This window comes from Miniopterus schreibersii, assembly GCF_964146895.1.
Source record: "Miniopterus schreibersii genome assembly, chromosome: 3".
NCBI lineage: Eukaryota > Metazoa > Chordata > Mammalia > Chiroptera > Miniopteridae > Miniopterus > Miniopterus schreibersii.
In genome coordinates this window covers 31,248,965-31,264,277 of record NC_138103.1, presented here as the reverse complement: position 1 = coordinate 31,264,277, position 15,313 = coordinate 31,248,965, and the positions used below count along the sequence as shown (strand labels likewise).

Below are 15,313 nucleotides of genomic sequence, written 5' to 3'. Positions count from 1 at the left end.
AAAAAGATAAAATACTTAGAACATAGCAAGATATGTGTAAAACCTATATGAAGAAATATTTAAAACACTCCGGAAGGATCCAAAATTAGCCCCCCCTCCCGGAAAGACATACCATATTCTAGGACAGAAAAAATCAACTTTGTAGGGATTTCAATTCTCCCTAATTAATATAAATTAAAAATGACCTCAATACAGATTTCACTCTGGAACTAGAAAAACTGATTCTAATGTTAATTTGAGAAAAAATAAAGAAGCAAGTATATTTTGAAAAAGAAACAATTGGGGGCATTTAGCCTAAGATATATTAAAACCAATTATTAATCCTCAATAAATTAAAACAGCATGGTATTATCACATCTGTATACAAACAGACCAATGTCACAGAATAGAAAATCTAGAGACAGACCACAGAACATATGGGAATTTGGTATATGATAAAGAGAGCATTACAAATCAATGGAGGGGGTGAGGGCCGCAAAGAGACTTTTTACCTTGGGTAGTGATTTGGAAAAAAAAAGTTGGATCTATACTTCACATCATACACTAATTTTGAGTGGATCAAATAACTCAATGTTTCAAAGTGAAACTATGCAAAGTACTAAATGTAAATTGGAAGCCCTGCCAAGTTGCTCTTAGAGCGTCCTCCCGGAAAGCCAAGGTTAAGGGCTCGTCCCTGGTCAAGGCACATAGGGGAAGCAACTAATGAATGCATAAATAAGTGGAACAACAAATCAGCCTCTCACTCTCCCCACCTCCCTAAATAAATTAAAAATTTAAAACTAAATGTAAAAAGTGAAGCCGTACAAATACTACAAACACCAAACATACCGCAGTGTCAAGTTGAGCCTCTGCAGTTAAAGGTCTCTCTGGAGATAGCAGGGGATTTTTCTTAATTTCTTCATTCCCATCAGGTAGACCACAACGCTAGCAAGTCAGTCTCCAAATGTCATCCCTGATGGCTGAAAACTCATCCCGTACACTAAAAAATAACTCTCCAGGAGTATCCAAATACGTGTGCTTTCTAATTCAGAGTGGAGAGGGCGAGCCTCATTTGGCGACGTATAAGAGTGGCGATAGTGACTCTTGTCTTGCCTGTCAAGCAGCTTTGTAAACGGATACAAAAATGAGAAATTATTAAGGATGGGATCTCCGTGGCTGAAGAAGCCCAGCAGAGGTGATTTTCCTACTTCGCAGCGATGAGGGGTTTCGGCAACCACTCTCCGCAACCAGAAGGGCAGCGGACTTCGTCACACACCGCCTTCCAACCCGAGGCGCCGACAGAAACGCTTCCCTGCTCTCCCGCATTCTGATAGGCCCGCGAGACCGAGGCCGAAAAGAAAGCCGAGGCCCTATTGGTTAGCGGGCGTGTTCCGAGAGGCGCTTGCTGGGAGATGTAGTCCTAGTAGCGGCTCGCACCTGGGACTCGCGAGTTTAATATCGGAGATTTGAGCCCCTAGAGCTGACTGAGGTGTAAGGAGGTAGGTGTGTCTGGAGACGGGGTGCGGGGAGTGGTGAGGTTTACGGGAAGAAGCCGAAGGGTTCAAAATTAAAGGGAAGTGAGAGTTGTGGGCTCGCAGAAAGGTAAGGACCCTACTTCGAATTGGGGCGCAGGACGTTGAGGGTGGGCCAGAGCAAGTTCCATGGCAAATCGGATACTAGCAACTGTCGCCTTAGCAACCGCTCCAGACACCTAAGACCCCGCCCTCTGTCCGCATTCCTAGGAAAGAGGGGCAGCCCAGACTGTTTAACTGGCTTCGGGGTTGGGTAGGTAAGGAGAGTGACTCCGTTTCTCCACGGCTCTAGCGACGCTGTCCCCGAGGTTTGGTGGGCGTGCAACGCCCCGTTTAGGGATGTAGGATTGGGTTCGCGGTCGGTGCCCCATTTCCCCTCCGATTGGCCCACAGCTCCTCTGGGGCGGGGCCTGGGGTTGGCACTTTCCGCCCGCAGCGAGGCGAGGACCTCCGGGTTTCCTAGAGAGGACTCGGAAGTACTCTCGGGGGTTGGATTTATGGCTCAACACCGTTGGACAGGGAAGGCTTGGACTTCTTTACTTCCGGCGAGGAAGTGTTGCGAAGTGTCGGCTTCTGTTTTCTCTTCGTTTGTGAGAAGAAACCTGTCTTCCCAGCCTCGATTGCGGGAGCTCGGTTTTCCAGGAGAGCTCCCCGAGGCTGGAGCCTTGAGGAAAGGGAATGGGCTTTGTATCCAGACGGGGGCCCTGTCCCTAACCTTGACCGGGCCGTTTTCCGTGTGTACGAGGTCAGGGTCGATTCCAAGAAATCCAGCTCCAAATCTGTACTTACTACCCTGCTTCCTTTCGGGACCAATGAAGTCTCCCGTTGGTCTGTCAGGCCCTTGGGGCTTGAAGGACAGGACCAGTTTTGACCGCTGTAATGTTTTTGACCCCTGTTCTGACTTAAGTTTGACTTAACGGTAGAGAGAAGGAGCTACTGCGTCTGGACTAGTTAGTAAGTCTTACCCTATTATTTATATGAAATGTAATGTTCTTCACCAGTAAAATTGTGTTAGTTGGGCCTGATGTCAGATTTTTGTGGTTCTCGTTTACATTTTTTAAATGTTGGAAATACTGTCTGTTAATATTTTAGGGGTGGAGTGACAGCTGCCTTGTAGTTCATATCTTAAGTGAGTTACTCTGTTGAGTGGTCATCTTTAGTGTAAGTGACTGCTTTGTCACCTCTTTGCTAATAATTTCCAATATGTCAGTAGGTTGCACACTAATGAACGTGTCCTTCAGAAGATCTTAAAAGAACAGAACACATTTTATCAGTGTAAAACAGCTAAACTGGAAAGACATCCCTCTGAGTTTGGAATGATAATGACAGAATCTGGGGAAATTATAGACTTGGACCCTCCAGCTGAGACTTCACAAGAGCAGGAGGACCTACTAATAGTGAAGGTGGAAGAAGAAGACTGCACCTGGATGCAGGAGTACAACCCACCAGTGTTTGAGACTTTTTACCAACGCTTCAAACACTTTCAGTACCATGAGGCATCAGGCCCCCGGGAAGCACTCAGCCAGCTCCGAGTGCTCTGCTGTGAGTGGCTGAGGCCTGAGCTGCACACCAAGGAGCAGATCCTGGAGCTGCTGGTGCTGGAGCAGTTCCTGACCATCCTTCCTGAAGAGTTCCAGACCTGGGTGAGAGAGCATCACCCGGAAAATGGAGAAGAAGCTGTGGCTGTGGTAGAAAGTATACAGAGGGAACTAGAGGAACGCAGACAACAGGTGAGTGTAAGAGGAGACATTAGAACAATGAGGAAGGAGAGGAAGAGAGTTAAGGAGCTGCTGAGCAGGGGTGAGATCCTTAGCACTCTGGTGCTTCATTCATATTCTTTTGTTCTCCTGGGATTAGGTACACTGTGGAGATTTCCTGCCACCCCAGCAAAGAGAAGCAGTATCCAGTGTGTTAACCTGGAGAAGACAATCTGCGATTTTATTTATTTTTAAAATTACTGTATTTATTTTTTGAGTGACATGATACAAAATTGAAAAGGTACATAAGGTTGTAATGAAAAGTAAGTTCTCCTCCCACCCCTTGTTCTCCAGATGCCTAGTTCTTCTCACCAGAGGCAGCATTTACATGATACATGCATATCCATACAGAGGTATACTGTATTCTGTATATATAAGCATATATGTGTATGACATGCTTAAAAACACACAGATGTTTTGAAATCACTGCCGTACTTATGCCTCTTTCTTTGTGTGTTTTTTTAATATATATTTTTTTACTTCAGAGAGAGGAAGAGAGAGGGAGAGATAGAAACATCAATGATGAGAGTGAATCATTGATCGGCTGCCTCCTGCATGGGGATTGAGCCTGCAACCTAGGCATGCATGTGCCCTGACTGGGAATCAAACCATGACCTCTTGGTTCATAGGATGATGCTTAACCACTGAGCCGTGCTGCTGGGCTTGCTTTTTTTCTTATAGCTTAGTTTGTTTCATGTCAGTGCAAACAGAGTGACCTCACCCTGAAACTGCATTGTGTTCCATTGTATAGATGTACCATAATTGAACTCCTATTGAAGGCCATTTAAATTGTTCCTTTAGATTGTTCCTGAATTTTAACTATAACCAACTTTGCTGCATGACTATCTTTACATACATCATTAATTATAGAATGAATGCTAAGAAGTCCAGTTGTTGGCTCAGAGACCATATGAATTTGTAATATTGACAGTTATTGGTAGATTGCCCTCTATAGAAGTTATACCAATTTATATTCCTAACAGCAATGTATGAGAGAAATTTTTTTCCTGCAGTCTGATAACACAGTGTTATCCAACTTTTTTATTATTGCCAATATGAAAGATGCAGTATTCCAATTCTGTGCAACTGTAATGCCTTTATCTTATAAGTTTGACAACAGTACATATTTTAAAGGGCTATGCCTATACCCTTTTATTGCAAATGATCTGTTTATGTTATTTACTTATTAGAAAAAGTAAGGACTGTGTCTGCCATTGAATTGCAAGTGTTATTTTTCCATGTTGTTTGTCTTTGTTTATGGAGGTTTTTGCTTTTAAGGGTGTTTAAATTTTTATGCCATTAGTTTAGATCTTTTAATTTACGTTTTTTGGGTTTTGTGCCATACTTAGAAAGGCCTTCTCCACTACAATATTATAAGAAACTTTTCTCATAGTTTCTTCATTTTTTATTTACACTTTTAAATGATTGGTCCATCTGGAATTCATTTTGATTTAGGGTGTTTGGTATGGTTACCACTTTATTTTATTTATTTATTTATTTATTTATTTATTTATTTATTTATTTATTATTTAATCCTCACCTGAAGCTATTTTTTTCCATTGCTTTTCAGAGAGAGTGGAAGGGGGGGAGAGAGAGAGAGAGAGAGAAAGAGAAACATCGATGTGAGAGAGACACATTGATCGGTTACCTCCCACATGTGCCCCTACTGGGGCAGGGGATAGAGCCTACAACTGAGGTATGTGCCCTTGGCTGGAATTGAAGCCGGGACCCTTCAGTCTGCTGGCCAGTGCTCTAACCACTGAGCCAAACTTGCTAGGGCTTACCACTTCATTTGTTTCCAGCTATCAGGTTGTCCCAGCAACTTGTAATCTACCTTTTCCCTCTCTGATTAAAATGCCTCTTTATTACATATCAAATTTCTGCATATATTTGGGTCCTTTTGTGGTCTCTTTATTTTATTGATCTCACTGTCTGTTCATGTATTAGTATTTTAATTATTTGAGCTCTATGAAGTGCTTCGGTATATGATAGGACTATCCTTCCTTCCTTCCAAATTATGTTTCAGTATTTTCTTATTTCTTATGACCTTTAGAATTACTTATTTTGTTTTCACTACCCCAAAAATGCTGTTGGTATTTTTGTTGGTATTGCATTAAATCATATGTTAATCTAGGGAGGATCCATATCCTTATGTTGTTGACATGTACTTTCTTATTCATTTATAATGGGACCTTCTACCTTCCTGTTATTGCTATACTCTCTTAAACTTTAATTCCCTTTTTATAGCAAAGAAACAAAACTCATGTGATTATAGGTCTACAAGAGTTTGAAGCTAGTTAGAGAATTTCCCTCATTCAGACCCATTGCACTTCATTGTAAGGCACCAGTTCATTATTTTTTACCTCTGGCTCAGGGGTATTTCAATGTTCCAGAACATCCTCAGGCTCTTTAGCTGGCTTAGCTCACGCCATGAGGAAAATGGGCAGCAGAGAGAGTTGTTGCTGACCTGTAGTCAGACTGTGCAGCTCTCCTAAATGATTGTCCTACAGATGGGAAAGTTCGAACCTTTCTATTGCTCCTTTCAGGACAGGAAGTAAAGGTTCATGTTGACATCTAGGTTTTTTTGTTGTTTTTTTTAATCCTCACCTGAGGATATTTTTTCCATTGCTTTTCAGAGAGAGTAGAAGGGAGGGAGAGAGAGAAAAAGAGAGAGAGAGAGAAACACTGATGTGAAAGAGAGACATTGATTGGTTGCCTCCCACCCTGACCGGGGCTGGGGAGAACCTGCAATGGAGGTATGTGCCCTTGGCTGGAATCGGACCCGGGAACCCTTCAGTCTGCAGGCCAATGCCCTAACCACTGAGCGAAATGGCTAGGGCTAGTTATTACTTTTCAAAACCAAATTTGAGACATTAATGGACAAACTTTTTCCTATTTTTTTAGTAATATTCAAAAGCATGGTTTAAAACAAAAAGCATTTTTAATAGAGGATTTACAGCAGATATTATACATTTATCTTTTTCAGTGTGATATGCAGTCCATCTTTGGAAGGGACACAGAAAAATTATTTCTTAGTGGTAGTCAGGTTTTGAGGCCCAGAGAGGGGATTTCCCATGGGCCTCCATAGTATACTTTGCCTTTCTCTCTGCCTGCTTCCTGTATCCCTGACATTTTTCCTCAACTTTATCTCCAGGCAGTTCTTGTCTCTGCAAACCTTTTCCCAGGCTTTATCCTTACCCTTTCTCCTTGGTTTCTCTTTCTTAGTCTCAGGGGACATCAAGGGCTGCTTTGGTTCTTTGGTGCCCTGCGACATACTTGGCATCATCTTAACTCTGTTATGAGCAGGTCAACAAGGACGCAAACTTTCATACAGAATGTTTGCCACAGCTGTTTTGCAGCTGCTTCTTAATGTAACTCCTATGCCACATTTTGCCAGTACTAGGAGACTTAAAAATCTAGTGTTCTGAAACCATAAGGGAGGGAAAGGGGAGTGGTGATTCTATCTCAATGCAAGGTCTTATTACCTGCTAGGCTGCCACTGAGCTAGAACCTTCCAGAATAGGCAGATTCTAGAGACTGGTTGTGGCAGAGTGATTGTATGTACCCTAGGGTTGAGCAAGAGCCAAGAACAGAAAGACAGGTCTTGTGGCACGCTGGACATGAACTAGGTCCAGTCTTGGTGTTGGTCTGCTGGAGAGCCAGGTGTGACTTGCTGAGTCCTACAATTGACCTTTCCAAACTCCTTTCTCACCTTTCTTCCCTCTTCACTAAATGTGACTCACACTGGCTCACACTGACTCACACTTGGCAGTACCGAGCACCCACTTTCTGCCTGAGTCTTTGCTTATATTGTTCTCTCTGCCTGCAACACTTCTTACTTTCCTCCTAGCTGCTGCTTTAGGTGTTTATTTAAGTGACACTTCCTCAGGAATGCCTTCAGTGGCCACCCAATCTAAAGTAGATCTCATCTGATTTTTCTCATGGCACCTCCTTCTCTTTTCTAACATATAACATAGTTTGTAATTATGTATTTATTTGTGTGTTGAAATGTTGAATGGAGGTCTTCTTCATCTAGACATAAACCATGTTTATTAAGCCACTGTATAATCAGTGCCTGGCTTATGATAGACAGACATGAAATATTTAGTAAAGGAACAAATGAAAGAGTAAGGTGAACTTACTGGATTCTTTAATAGCCTTCTCGGTAATGTACTGATTGGTATGGTTGTGGTTGTTAGATTGTGGCATGTCCTGAAGTCCTTTCTCAGAAGATGGTGCCACCAGGAGCTATGCAGGAGTCCTTCAGTCACCAGCTCCTGTCTCTGGACCCCCAGCCTGAACAAGAGCCACAGAAGCCTCATCTGGAGGAAAATGGTGAGGATCTATGATTCGGTGGAACAGATGTGGCTAGTGAGTGGGCACCCTGGCTATGTGGGTAAGCAGTGTCTGTTAGAGAGTGACTTTGGGCTGGGCAGCCTTCCTGCATTCAACAGAATCTGGAGGTTGGGACAGTTTAGGGACCTAGAATTGAGTCCCTGGTATTAAGAGAGGTCAACTTACAGGCTGGCTCAGAACTGGACCACAGTTCTATTCAAAAGCTCTAATGCTTTCTAGGTACTGTTAAAAAATCTATAAAAACATAATTTTTTTCTGAGAGATTTCCAACTCTGCCTCATAGATTTTGTTTATGCTTATGTAAAAAAAGCTTTTTGGTTCCTAACTGCATTCAGTTCTGAGTGCTCATTCACCTTGAAGTCTTATTTCAAGCAGTGCTTCACCATGATCTTTAGAGCATTTGTTCTCTTTCTTTCTCTTCTTCCCTCCCTCTGTCTATTTTATGAATCTGTATTAGATATATCAAGGAAGAAAAGTAAACAGCTTATCTTATTTATAATGATATATGTCCACAAGTCTATAATCTCTCACCAGAAACTCTTGCTATCAGATATATTTTAGAATTCCAAATTTTTCAGACTTAGTAAGGTAATATGATTTATATACCATATATTACACTACCAACAGGATTTGAGGTGGTACTCCATAATCACGTTAATATTTCAGCAGTGAAATGTATGTGTATTTACAGTAGTCGATTAAATAAAAACTTTGAATAGCTGCACATAAGTTCTGATCAGGTTTTTTTGTCAAAGTAGTTCATGTCTAACTTTTTCACAAAGGTGAAAAAAAACACCTTTGGTATTTAGAGCTTTGGGATTTCAGAATTATGGATTAGAAATTGTGAACCTGTATTTCCTATTTGGCCCCAGGCTTTCTTTTAGCTTCCCCTTAGTGGTCAGGCCTTTCACTTAACATGTCCTATGGCTCTAATCTTTTCCGGCTTTCCTTTCACTGTGGTAATAATAATAAAAGCAGCAGCAGCTATTACTTCTACGGTGCTTACTATGTGTCAGGACCTGTTCTAAGCTTTACTTGTAGGAATTCATTTATTCTTCATTGTACCAGGAAAAGTAGTCTTCACTGTTAGCATCTGGGGCCAGTGGATCCTTTCTATTTTTTATATTTAAGTCATTTTATGCATAATATACAGAAGAATCAAAGGATAATAATTTTAAAGAAATTTTAAAAAGAATTAAACTTCTTTGTATCAGGTACATTTTGATAATAAAAACATCATAAAAAATGAAAGTACTGTCACACAAAATTGTCTCTTTAGCAAAATCAATACTGTCTTTTTAGCAAAATTATATGATCCAGAATCTTGTTGCAAAATATTGCCTGATGAAGTCCTTCTTGTTGAATGACTCACTGGATGAGATTGTCACATTCCTTTTGTGAGATTAAAAGTACAGTGTTTAATATTGATTCTTGAGTGAGAAAATTTGTTTAGAATGTTATCTCATTTGCAGATTCATTCTAAGATTTCCCTTATACTTTGTTTTATCATTATCATTAGAGAGCTCTCTGTTCTCTGTCACTCTTCATCATCTCATTCACCTAATAATAGTGAAATGTCTTCTGCAGATTTTTTTCTCTTTGCCAGTATGGGTGGAAAATGAAAAATTTTCAACTATGTTCAATGAAAGCTAAAAGCAGGTGTCAACAGTCTTATACCTTCTTGAAGATGATGCAAAACTCTGCATAATGCATTTAATTGTTTGGGAATAGTGAAGAATGATGATGTATTTTACTACTGTGTGATCCTAAATATTCTTTATTCTCTCATTTCTTATTATTTTAGTCTTCTGTGCTCTCATTGGGAATAATTAATGAATAATGATTAGTAAAAATGAAATAATTCCTGGGATGATGAAATAGAAAAATGTTTCATGATACAGGAAGAATAAGATCACTTAGATCCCAAATGTACTCTAAATTTATAAAATGGTCTAGTGAATCCATATAGAAATTACAAGATAGAATGAGTTTTATTCTATTTTTTTAAATTCTAAAATGAATTTTCTTTTTGTTCTTCAAAAGACCTCTAAAGGAATAAAAGTCATATAATTCCAGTCTTTAAACTTAGTTAAAACTGTTTAAAACAGAAACCCAAAATTCTGTCTAATAGGCCTAGTTGGTATACCAAGGGTTAATACTCACCTTAACCCAGTGGAGTGAATAGGTATTGCTGTTATCCTCATGTCAGAAATTAAGAAGCTAAGGCTTAAAAAGGTTAAGTAATTTGTTCAAAGTCACAAAGCTATTAAGTGACTGCTGGTATTTTTTACCCCTCTGTATCTACACTTTTACCCCATTTCAAGCTATACTGCCTTTGTTTCACCACCAGGCCCTCCCAAGTGCAGAATCCTGTCTTCCTTAAATCATGTCATCTTCTCTCTACTTGCAGAGTCTCATCAGATCAGGCTGCTCTTTTCTTCTATTCCTAGGTGCGGCTTCTCTTTGCTGCCCTGTTATCCAGACCCTAGCCAGTTTCTTTATTACAACAAAATTACTTTGTTTTTTTATTATTTTATACACTGTGGGAGGCTGCATTCCTCATGCCTTTGATAGCACTGAAGGCTGGTTTTCTGCCCCTGGGACTAGTTTGAGCTTGAGAGGGGCAAAATCATGTACTTAAAAGCTGAAGAAACAACAGGTTTCACGGGAACTTCAAAAAATAAGTGGAATTATTTAGAATGTAATTCCTATAATAATTCCAAATATAATTGGAATATAGTCTATACTCAAAATTACTGTTCAAGTATAGACTACATTCATCCCTTTCTTCAAGTCTCCTCTTTTGACTCTTCAGCCACGCTCCTGGTTTCAGACTCTGTCTCTGTTTTTGTCTTTCATCTGTAACCATTATCTCCTTGTGTCATTGCTCATTACTTCCTAGTCCTTGGACACAGGCAAGCTACATATACACATACATTTCCAGGACTGAGGAAACCATAGCAAGGTCTAAACCATCAGGTTATTTTTCAAGTTGGAGCCCACATAGACTGAGATCTGGATGCACCATGAATCTTGACAAAAAATAAGCAGAGGTGACAGCAGAGAATCAAACTGTCACCAACATCTAGAGATCAGACTCTCCAGGCACTGCGCATGGGATTCGCTCCACCTGCAAAGCACCCTGATCCTCGTCCCACCCCACCCCTCCTTCCTACGGAAAGGCTTTGCTGATGCTCCCACCTTCCACCCTCCACTCTGTAGGTGCCCCTGCCTCTCTGCTCCTACAGGGTGAACTTTTAGTATTTGTAATTTATTCTGGAAGTAGTTAAGGCTTACATGTCTGACCTTCGTGTTAGTGAAGTTTTGGAAGGCAAGAATTATTTTATCTGCCTATTCTTATAACATACTAGTAGGCCTAATAATATATACTAACTGGTTGACTATAAACCCACCACAGTAATCCCTTGAAGGGAGAGCATGTGGACTAAGGCGTTGCTAATCAAAGTGTGGTCCAAGGAGCAGCAGCACCAACACCACTTGGGAGTTTGTTAGAAATGCAAAATGTGTGGGCTACCCCAGATGTACTAAGACAGAATCTGCCCTATGCCAAGACCCCCAGGTGATTTGTTTGCACAAAGCCTGAGAAGCCCTGGGCTCTAGGCAGTGCTTCAGATCCATGGAAGCTGTGAGACTGGTTATTCTTTGAGATGATTAGGTTCGATCTTGGCAGAGCAGAGTGCATCCTAATAGGGGAATGACACAATCTAAATTCAGCAGCAGGGAATAGCCTGACCAAAGCAGGGAGTCTAGTTTTTTGGGTAGAAAGTTTAATATAGGGTAGGTGTGGGAGGGGCCGGAATATTTAGGGTCTTGAGAGCCAAGCAGAAGAATATGGCCTTGATGTGGCAGGGCACCATTGTAGATTCTTGACCAAAAGTGGAATATGGTGGCAATCGGAGCTGGGCAAAGATATTCTCACTGACACCTCTTTTTCTTCCCCCTCAGCCCTTCCTGCTCTCCAGGTCTCTTCCCTTCCCCTGAAGGACAGCCAGGAGATGACAGCCTCACTTCTCTCAGCTGGGTCCCAGGTGAGCTGGTGTCCCTGTGCCTGCAATGAGGACCCATGTCCATTCTTGGAGAAGTGGCTGCCTTAATCCTGAAACTTTATCAGGAGTTCTGTCTCTTTATCTAGAGACCAGGCCCACCTTGGATTCAAACTTTTGGGTTAATGTCTTTTTCTGTTCTACCCAGTACTCCCTCATCCTCTTTGAAGTATAGTTCCTCTTATTTCTTTCTTTAATGCTTGCAGTTCTTTCCCTCACTCCAAATTTGAACACAGGGAATGGGAATTTAGTGGAGATCTCATGTTTCAGAAGTTGGTGAAAATTGAAGATGTGGCTGATGTGGCTGTTTCCTTCATCCTGGAGGAATGGGGACATTTGGACCAGTCCCAGAAGTCTCTCTATAGGGATGACAGGAAGGAGAATTATGAGAGTATTACCTCAATGGGTAAGACTTATTTTGTATACATGGATTAAGACATCTTAATTTTGTTATCTTACAAAGAATATTTCTAGTACATCTTATAAAAGCATGTATGTTTTAATTGCTGACATAGCTTTTTTTCCCCTTTCTGTGAAAGAGTAAATCAACCTTTTCCCCCTTATTCAGCTTATTTTGATTATTTCCATCATAGTAAGGGTATGACTGAAGACTGATAATGCTTGGGGGATAGTATTTGCAAAATACTGTCTTTTACTGCTTTAAAATGAAAGAGCTTAAAACTAACATGTTTGGATTTTAACAAATTATACTAGTTATTGTATTCTATTCCTTGACAGATTAAATAATTCTTAACTGAATAATTCTCATTTCTGAAAGCATCTCAGATTTTGCTAAATAACTTTATTATAATAGTTATTACAATATCTCAATGGCATTCATTATTTTCCTTTCTTCTAATTCATGGATGGCTAGTTGTTTACTCTGTTACCATTTTCAAATCACTGGTACCTATTTTATGATGTTTGCCCTATTGGCATCTACATTTTAAATGTAATATCCCTTTTTTTAAAATCTTATTTTTCATTCTATTTACTTTTTTCTTTTCTTTGTCATATCCCTTCTTGAATTTTGCACCACAAATGAGATTTTGAAACTATTTCTAACTAAGCTATGATCCTGAAAACTAATATTTGATTGTGCTATCTGGAGCAATTATAAAAATTTCAGCGCTGTGGCAAACATCTTGGAGCTTACAGCTTTTAGCTTCTTTTGAATGAATGAATTTTTTTTTTATAAATATGTTTTTATTCAGAGAGAGGAAAGGAGAGAGAGAGAGAGAGAAACACCAATGATGAGAGAGTCACTGATCGGCCGCCTCCTGCACGCCCCCGACTGGGCATCGAGCCCGCAACCCGGGCATGTGCCCTGACCAGGAATCGAACCCCAGTCGCCTGGATCCTAGGTTGACACTCAACTGCTGCGCCACGCCCAGCCGGGCGGGAATATCATCTTCATTAAACAGAATGACTGCTCTCCCAGTCTCATGTGTTTGAACCTTTCTTGCTAGCTCTTTTTTTCTTAACTTGTCTTAGTTTCCTGCTAAAATATTCTTTATCCCAACATGAGCACATGGCTTTGTTAAAATGACTTCTACAGTCATGTTTTCTTGGTGGTTTTATATAACTATTCTACGTCCCTTAGTTATTTTCTTTCTTCTAACACAGGAAATAGCTAAATTTTACATTTTTCTTCTATTATTTTAGATTATGAGTCAAAGAATGACAATATGGAACTCATAGTAAAGCAGATTTCTGATGAGGCCAAGTCACACTGGATAACATCAGAAAACACTGAAAGAAATGTTCCCCCAAATCAAGAGTTTGGAGAAGTTAATGACCTTCACGGCATGGTAGAAAGGTGGCAGGTAAACCCCAGTGTGGGGAAGTCAAGGCAGAACCCTTCCCAGAAAAGAGATCTTGGTGCCATCACAGACATTAACCGTAAGCAAAACACAAATGCTGAGAGAGGTCACAAATGTAATGATTGTGGTAAATTTTTCCTTCAAGCCTCAAACTTCATTCAGCATCGGCGAATCCATACTGGAGAAAAACCATTTAAGTGTGGTGAATGTGGGAAAAGCTATAATCAGCGTGTGCATCTTACTCAGCATCAGCGAGTCCACACTGGTGAGAAACCCTATAAATGTCAAGTGTGCGGAAAAGCCTTTCGGGTGAGCTCCCACCTTGTCCAGCATCACAGTGTGCACAGTGGAGAGAAGCCCTACGGATGTACCGAATGTGGGAAAAACTTTGGTCGGCACTCCCATCTGATTGAGCACCTGAAGCGCCACTTCAGAGAGAAATCCCAAAGATGTATGTGTGAAAAGTTTGTATCGGAGAATAAATGGAGGCAAAAGATTTTTTATTAGCTTAGAACAGATGGGTTGTGATAATGGGAGCAGTAGGAAGGGGCCAAGATTACAGTCTTTTATTATTTATACTTTGTCAAATGAGTAGGAAAAACCCTATGCCCTTTCTACTACCTTCATAACTTCCTTTTCCCAGAGGTACTTGCTTTCAGCTGTTTTCTTTCATTAATTCCATATTTTAAATAATTCTATTGCTTTACTCATCAATTTTAGACATTATCTATTGACTTTCTGTTGTAGTAAATGAGGAGTTGGGCTCTCTTTCTTCCTTCCCCTTTTCAACTTTTTCCAATTTAGTTATCCCACTTATTTTATTTTAAAATGATAGACAAGAAGTTTGGAGGAAAGAAATTGGGAGGGGAAAAAATCCCACATAATCCCACCATCCTAACTAATAGAACTATTACTACGTAGTGTATTTCCTTCTATTGTTTTTCATAGACTATTTTTATAAAGTTTTACTCATAGGGCACAATTAAACACCCAGCATACACATTTTCCAGTGTTGTGTGACCTTCCTGTTAGTTTTGATAATCTGCCATTGTGTGGAGACATCATAATTTACTCAGGTGTTCCCCACTTGAACTAAAATTTTCACTTTTGTCTTGATAACTGTGCTTATGCCTTTTTTTGTGTTTAGGATTATTTTCTCATAATAGAGGCCCAGAAGTGGCATTAGTGGATGAAAGGCCTAAAACATCTTATGGATCTTGATACATATTGCTCAAGTGCTTTTTATTATTTATTTATTTATTATTTTAGAGAGAGAGGTAAGGAGAGGGAGGGAGAGAAACATCAATGTGAGAGAAACATTGATCGGTTGCCTCCCATACACACCTCAACTGGGGGGGGATCAAACCTGCAGCCTGGGTATGTGCCCTGACCTGGAATCGACCCATGACCCTTCAGTGCATGGGACAATGCTCCAACAAACTGCGCCACACCGGCCAGGGCTAAATTGCTTTTTAAAACAATTACACCACATATAAGATTATCAGTTACATTAAATTCCTTCTGGGGTTATCAAAATTTTTTTTAACAAATTGAGTAAGCAGAAGAGAATTCCTTGCTGTTTTTATTTTCATTAATGTGGTTACAAATATGGTTGAATAACTGTCCTATTTGTTTACTTACTTTCTTATCTAAAGTGAATTATAAAAGGATGAGATTACCGTAAACTGTGCTGTTCCGAAAACTCCAAGACTGGCTAAAGTATTTATTTTAAAATTATTCCTTTGATGTCCTCAAGCCCAGCTCCTTGTCATTCACATTAACAGTCACTGCCACCTCTTCTG

The 15,313-nt window shown here is 40.2% G+C and overlaps 1 protein-coding gene and 1 long non-coding RNA gene across 12 annotated transcripts in view; one reads left to right on the top strand and one right to left on the bottom strand.

Annotated features, from left to right (window-relative positions):
• Window positions 1-1,426: 1,426 nt before the first annotated feature.
• The window catches only part of ZKSCAN5 (zinc finger with KRAB and SCAN domains 5), a 17,451-nt gene continuing 3,564 nt past the window's right edge, over window positions 1,427-15,313 (top strand). Inside the window, exons 1-6 of one of the 11 annotated variants that reach the window (XM_081131993.1) lie at window positions 1,427-1,478; window positions 2,722-3,241; window positions 7,468-7,603; window positions 11,591-11,673; window positions 11,959-12,094; window positions 13,354-13,962. In XM_081131993.1, the coding sequence (XP_080988119.1) occupies window positions 2,828-3,241; window positions 7,468-7,603; window positions 11,591-11,673; window positions 11,959-12,094; window positions 13,354-13,962 (1,378 nt within the window). In that variant the 5' untranslated portion in view covers window positions 1,427-1,478; window positions 2,722-2,827. Of the gene's footprint in view, window positions 1,479-1,521; window positions 1,582-2,018; window positions 2,466-2,721; window positions 3,242-3,368; window positions 3,532-7,467; window positions 7,604-11,590; window positions 11,674-11,958; window positions 12,095-13,353; window positions 13,963-15,313 lie in introns of those variants that run through there. The other 10 variants (XM_081131996.1, XM_081131994.1, XM_081131992.1 and 7 more) reach the window with 10 other exon arrangements.
• LOC308554674 overlaps window positions 11,402-15,313 on the bottom strand; it is a 24,167-nt gene continuing 20,255 nt past the window's right edge. Inside the window, exon 4 of the long non-coding RNA XR_013998433.1 lies at window positions 11,402-12,047. This is a non-coding gene — a long non-coding RNA (uncharacterized lncRNA). The remainder of the gene's footprint in view (window positions 12,048-15,313) is intronic.